Here is a 6578-nt window from a genome sequence, read left to right as displayed (position 1 = left end):
TATATTATGTTTAAAAATGTTTGCTTAATGTTAAGTTTTAGTGAAAAATTGACCATACAATGCTTAATAAATGCTATCGCAGAGGCTCCTCAATATGTATTACTTATACATAACAACTGGTTCCCTTTTCGACCTTGTTCAATTGAAACACTAAACTAATAATAAAATATTTGAGAGCCAATGATTAATTAAGTATAGGTATATATTAAGACCGTCTCAACGAATCCATATATTATTAATTATTTTCAAAATCGGATATTATATTGTCTCAGAATTGTTGTTATCCTTCGAAAGCCACTGTATGGATCGAGTAAAACCCATTTGTCTATGTTAAGATAAATATATTTACTACCAAAAGAGAGTACACCACAGTTTAACCTTTAAATTAATATTTTTAAAACTCCTTAATAAATCTTGGGTATAACCTCCCCTTGATATTGGTAAGTTGTAAATATTTTATACTTAAACAGATTGAAATGCGGTCTGTTTTTAAGGAGTTTTGTATGGGCAATATTTTAGAAAAAAAGAGTAGGTACTTTGTATATTAAGCTTCAAGGTATTATTTTTAATTTAAATAATTTTTTCTACGAATAAAAGCCATTTTCTGTTAATTTAAGACCAAAATTGGACGCCATATAAATTATTATGCTCGACCTTGCCGCACTGTACATTTAAAACACCTGTTATTTGATAACGCGCCTTATCTGCATATCCGCATTGAGACTGCGTTTGTATTGGTGGCTATTATAGATTACTATTCACTGTGTAATATTATTATGTACCTACATAAATAATACTTAATAGGTGATCGACAGAAAAATGTACGATACCTAGTTTATTAATTATCTAGTATTTTTTTATTTATTTGCATTTCCTCGAAGAGCACTTTACACTCTTTTCCTGTATATTGCACTGTAACTAACGTGTGAAACGCAAAATATGCCAACAAACGAGTTCGCCGTCGTTCACTCCACTCGCGAATATTATGTACCACCTTATGATTATTAATAGTTTGCTCGACTGCAGTCGTTAACAACAAACACGGTAAACCTTGGAAATTTGCTCCACATTTGCTGACTGTCTCTTCATTGTCGAGTAATGCCACTTGCCGGTCTCGGGGATACGGTCGATCCTTGGAAACGAGTATCGTTACAGTCGGAATCGGAGGTGAGTGTGCACTATTCTTGTCTTGTATACTTAACATATAGACCACAATAATATGGTATTGTATTCAAGTGTTAAAATGTGATTATCGCTTGGCATTACGGTTTTGTGATGCTCAGTTGAAATAAACACGTACAAGTTGCAACCCACTGATTTTGTGAAACCATTGGTGTCCGTAAAAATGTTTAGTATATTAAAGTTTAATCTGAATTATCAGTGTGCACTTGTGAAATTTTATTCAAGTACCTACCGATTTAATTAATGATATAATGACAGCCGCATTATCTAGAACCGAACCTACATCCGTTTGTAACATATAAGTACACAAGCTATCAAAACCTATAATACAAATTATACAATAAGTTGATAGCACCAAGCATAAGTTAGTAGGGCTGACTATTTAAATTTTTTTATTTTATATAAAATAATAATGCCAGTAGACACCGATGTCGTAACTAAACATTTATGTGAGTGTTATTAGTTATACCCAACAAATAAAAATGACAAGTAAAAGATGTTATTAGTCTTAAGAATAATTTTGTAGCAAATTTTTTTTTTACTTTTCTTACTGTCCAATTTTTAAAATTAAATATTGAAATATGATAAGGATTTACAGTTTTATAACTAGGCATCAGCTGATTCATAATCTGTTAGCAGTGATGACAAATTTTAATGATTTTAATAAAAATAATTTAAATCTGTTTCAACTATTTTATAAGTTATAGTTTTTATATAAATCACATACAGTTTAATTCTCCAGGCATATCTCGTATTTAGAATTATGGCCGTGCAAGCTCATTTTGGGAATGGAGTCCCAAACCAACCAATTCCAAGAGGAAGGTAGTTAGGTAGAACAGCTTATATAATTCAGATAAATTCATTTTTACAAGATACCCAATTGTAATTTCTTTTAAGTAAAAACCTGGGTTATTACTAACTCTACATACTTAGAATCTGTGAGTTGTACTGACACTAAGACGTGGGTGTCTCAAGTCATTGCTTATTATGTAACATGTCGCTAATGTTAAAAGCATGACCGAAATGGCTTCTCTGGTTCATACATTATTAGGTTTCTTTTAACTACTAAAAGAGACCATAAACTAGTATTAGTTGACATTAAAAAATTAATTTTTTCCAACACTTTCTGTTTGTATTATTTATTTAAGTTGTTTACCATACCGTTTCAGAATTCAGTGAATACTAACAATATGGTTGTTGGTACTTCAAAATCGAAACCGATACCATTCGGACATCCTAACTCCTCAGGAATTTGCAATAACTTATCGAGAGGAGCTAAAGATGATGAAATTGTAGATGAAGCCAATGAAGACCAAGACGATGACAACAATGTCGATTCCGATGACAATAATGGTCACGAAATTGAACTGAAAGAACTCATAAAAGAAGGTCATGATAGAGCGGATCGTTCTCAGTTTGAGTTGCTTAAAGTTCTAGGGCAGGGGTCATTCGGCAAAGTATAACCTATTTATTATTATTTTACAATATTTAATTTAAACATTAATTTTGGTTTGGATTTTAGGTGTTCTTAGTAAGGAAAATTGTTGGTCCGGACAATGGAACACTTTATGCAATGAAAGTATTAAAAAAAGCAACTCTTAAAGGTATTCTTGTACTTATATTTATTATTAATACTAGCTTATTTATTATATAGCAACTTTAATGTTAATTTTTAAATGGCAATGTCGTTGAATTAAGTTATTTGTTAGTTACAAGTTGTATTGTTTTCTAGTTAGAGACAGAATTAGAACAAAAATGGAACGTAACATTTTAGTTGATGTACGGCATCCGTTCATAGTGCGTTTACACTATGCATTTCAGACTGAAGGTAAACTATACCTCATATTGGACTTTTTACGTGGGGGAGATCTATTTACCAGGCTCTCCAAAGAGGTAAGTAATGTCAAACTTCTCTACTGTGATCTCTTTTTTCTCTCTTCAATTTTCGTTATTATTGTTAATTAATTTTCAGGTAATGTTTACCGAAGAAGACGTTAAATTCTACTTAGCCGAGCTAGCTTTAGCTCTTGATCACATTCACAGTCTTGGCATTATCTACAGAGATTTAAAACCAGAAAAGTAAATTTATTTCTTTAAATTTAATAAAACTTGATAATTTGTGGAAAAACAATGTTTTCTTTTTCTAGTATTTTGTTGGACGCGGACGGACACATATCCTTAACAGATTTTGGCCTTAGTAAATTGCCTTTGGATGATCAAAAAGCATACTCGTTTTGTGGAACTGTCGAATACATGGCTCCGGAAGTAGTTAATCGCAAAGGACATTCTTTTGTTGCGGATTGGTGGTCTTTTGGTGTTTTGATGGTATAATCTCTAAAATACATTTTGTTGTGATGTTTATTTGAAGTAACAATCTGTTGTTTGCGAAACAGTATGAAATGTTAACCGGGTCTTTGCCGTTCCAAGGATCTAATCGAAAGGAGACCATGGCTCAGATATTACGTGCCAAACTTGGGATGCCTCAATTTCTTTCCAATGATGCTCAGTCGTTGTTACGCGTTCTTTTCAAAAGAAACCCGAGCAACCGTTTAGGAGCATGTAAGTGGACATTTTTAATAACTTGTTTTAATCAATAACAATATACATATTTTAAATAAAAAATAATTTTATTACGTTTTAGCCGGCATACAAGAGCTAAAGGATCACTTGTTTTTTGCATCTATAAACTGGGAAAAACTCTATCGTAAAGAAATACATCCTCCGTTTAAACCAGCCGTCAGTAGAGCAGATGATGCGTTTTATTTCGATAGTGAATTTACATCCAAAACTCCAAAAGGTTTTTGTTATTAAAATGATGTATGTGTTATTATTGCAGAATAATAATGACGTTACATATTCATTTTTAGACTCTCCATGTGTTCCGCCAAGTGCCAACGCTCACGAGTTGTTTCGAGGTTTTAGTTTTGTCGCACCGTGTTTGATGGGAGAAGACGATGAAGAAAATGTTGGTGTTCAACAAGTAATGAACATACCTGCTAAATTGACTGAGCCTTATTCAAAGGTATTATTCCCAGCTATTTTAAGTACTATTTAAAACTATAAACTGGGAAAAACTCTATCGTAAAGAAATACATCCTCCGTTTAAACCAGCCATATACTCTGATTACTATTATTAAGTACATTTTATTTTGTGTTCATTACGAGTCTAGTTACCATATAATAAGAGAAACGCAGCCGACGAATATGAGATAAAACACGAAATTGGCCGTGGTAGTTACTCTTTGTGTAGAGTATGTGTTCATAAAACCAGTCGTATTGAGTATGCCGTCAAGGTAATAGAAATTAATTGGATTCAATTCATTCAGTAACAATAAATATTATGATATTTTAGATAATTGATAAATCGAAAAAAGACTGCCAAGAAGAAGTCGAAATTCTTCTCCGCTACGGACATCACAACAATATAGTTACTTTAAGAGACGTAAGTTTTCTTTTTTTAACCAATATTTGGTTTTGTACGGTTAACCTTATAACCGAATGTTTTTATTAGGTTTACGAAGATGAAAAGGCTGTTTACTTAGTGATGGAGTACATGAGAGGCGGCGAGCTTCTCGACAGACTTCATAAGCTGAAATACTTTTCCGAAAGAGAAGCTAGTGCCATAATGCAAGTTGTTACCTCTACGATATGTTACTTACATAAGAACGGAGTAAGTTTTTAACTTGATTACTATTCAAAAAATAAACAACAAATCTTTGTCAAATTAATAATATCTACTTGGCTTCAAAGTCTAAGCTAAATTTACAATCCGTTCGAGCTAATCTCATTGTATGCAAAATTGTTTAAAAACGTTTTAGGTTGTCCATAGAGATCTTAAACCATCGAATATACTATATGCGACTGACAGCGCTTCGCCAGACGCTTTGCGAATATGTGATTTCGGTTTCGCCAAGCAGTTGCGTGCAGAAAATGGCCTTCTAATGACTCCTTGCTACACTGCTAACTTTGTCGCACCAGAAGTCTTAAAACGTCAAGGTTACGACGCTGCTTGCGATATCTGGTCGTTGGGCGTGTTGCTGTACACACTTTTAGCAGGGTATGTCGAGTTTTCTCTTAACAGTAAGTTATTTTATTAAAATATATGTGTTTTTGCCCCTCAAGACAAACGCCATTCGCCAGCGGTCCTGACGATACTCCTACGGAAATATTGCATCGTATCGGCAATAGTAATTTAGATTTAAAATCGGGTAACTGGACGGTGATATCTTCTGAAGCGAAGGTAACACAATTTGTTCTAAATTTTTTCGACCAGTTTTAAACCAATATATGTTTATAATTTAACGCCGTGTATTATGTACCTGTGCTATTATAGGATTTGGTGAAAAAATTACTGCATATAGATCCTCGTCAAAGACCAACCGCTTGTCAGATACTGTCCAGTCCGTGGATCATGAATAGAGATAAGTTGCCTACGTATCAGATACAATTGCAAGAGTCTTACAAGATAAAAGGAGCAATGGAAGCAACATACAGAGCCGTCAGTCAGTCGCCGCCGACACCTAATTTAGGGCCAGTAGTTTTGAGTCAACTGGCACAAAGAAGGCATAAGTCGCGTCCTAAATAATTAACTAATAAAATACAATAATTGTAAAACATATAATTATATGATTATATTCCTTTTTATTCTCTTTCCATTACTATGTTTATCTTTTGTGTAGGTTTCAATTTCGTTTTTTTTAAATTAGAAAATTACTGTATTTAAAATTACAATACGTATAAAACGTTTTTTCTCTTTTTTCCAATTGTTCTATCGGTCCTTACTTTATTAAATTTAAATATAAATATACTTGTTTTTGTGCAGCGAAAAACTGCCCGCAAACATCATTGACAATATAACTATAATGGACTTAAAATATAATATTATAGAACTATACAAGCAGTATCGCACATTCCTTAAATAATTGTTACATTACATTTTATATTTGCATATATAAAATCATTGTATTTATATAACTTCATTTGTAATTATATAAAAATATAAAGTTGTGTTGAAGTGTTAATTGGCGTTTTTTTTTATTTTATAATATTTTTAGTCAATGATTTTAATAAAATGACAGTATTTCCATTTGTTCAACAATACCTACGTACTCCAATGACATTTATAATTGTGTATTTTATATTTTTATTGTTACCAATTGGGTATGTTATTGTAATGTTATGTTAGTTTGAGAAAAAGAAAATACCACAGTATAGTAAAAGAGTGTACTTTAATAGATTATTTGTTTTTGGTCAACGGGTGATGGTCTTGTGAAATTTTTTCGTGAACTTTCTAAAGCTTTCGGTAGTTTTTGATGCTTGACTGCGTAGTCTCTTCGGCCACAGCCGACTGCTACTACTACTAGATGTGGTAGCCGATTGTTGGACCTCATTTGTCA

At 32.5% G+C, this 6578-nt stretch overlaps 1 protein-coding gene across 4 annotated transcripts; it reads left to right on the top strand.

The window, feature by feature from the left end:
* The first annotated feature begins 742 nt into the window (after positions 1-742).
* On the top strand, positions 743-6203 carry LOC126847162 (ribosomal protein S6 kinase 2 beta). 4 transcript variants are annotated; one of them, XM_050587259.1, is made up of 15 exons: positions 743-1167; positions 2352-2639; positions 2705-2786; positions 2915-3075; positions 3155-3261; positions 3330-3507; positions 3576-3741; positions 3824-3979; positions 4050-4204; positions 4353-4475; positions 4535-4624; positions 4694-4852; positions 5001-5239; positions 5305-5422; positions 5516-6203. In XM_050587259.1, exons 1-15 carry the CDS (start codon positions 1099-1101, stop codon positions 5765-5767), a joined length of 2343 nt encoding a protein of 780 aa, XP_050443216.1. In that variant the 5' UTR covers positions 743-1098; the 3' UTR covers positions 5768-6203. The 4 variants fall into 4 exon arrangements, with proteins under 4 accessions (XP_050443216.1, XP_050443220.1, XP_050443218.1 ...); XM_050587263.1 differs by lacking the exon at positions 743-1167 and adding an exon at positions 1611-1631; XM_050587261.1 differs by lacking the exon at positions 743-1167 and adding an exon at positions 1876-2004.
* The last annotated feature ends 375 nt before the right edge of the window (positions 6204-6578 follow it).

Source organism: Adelges cooleyi, unplaced genomic scaffold (assembly GCF_023614345.1).
Source record: "Adelges cooleyi isolate 19-005CV unplaced genomic scaffold, UGA_ACOO_1.1 ACOO_flye_CR_arks_rails_tigmint_CR_PRNA_9, whole genome shotgun sequence".
Taxonomy (NCBI): Eukaryota; Metazoa; Arthropoda; class Insecta; order Hemiptera; family Adelgidae; genus Adelges; species Adelges cooleyi.
Note: the sequence above shows the minus strand (reverse complement) of the source record. Positions and strands in the feature narration are given on the sequence as shown.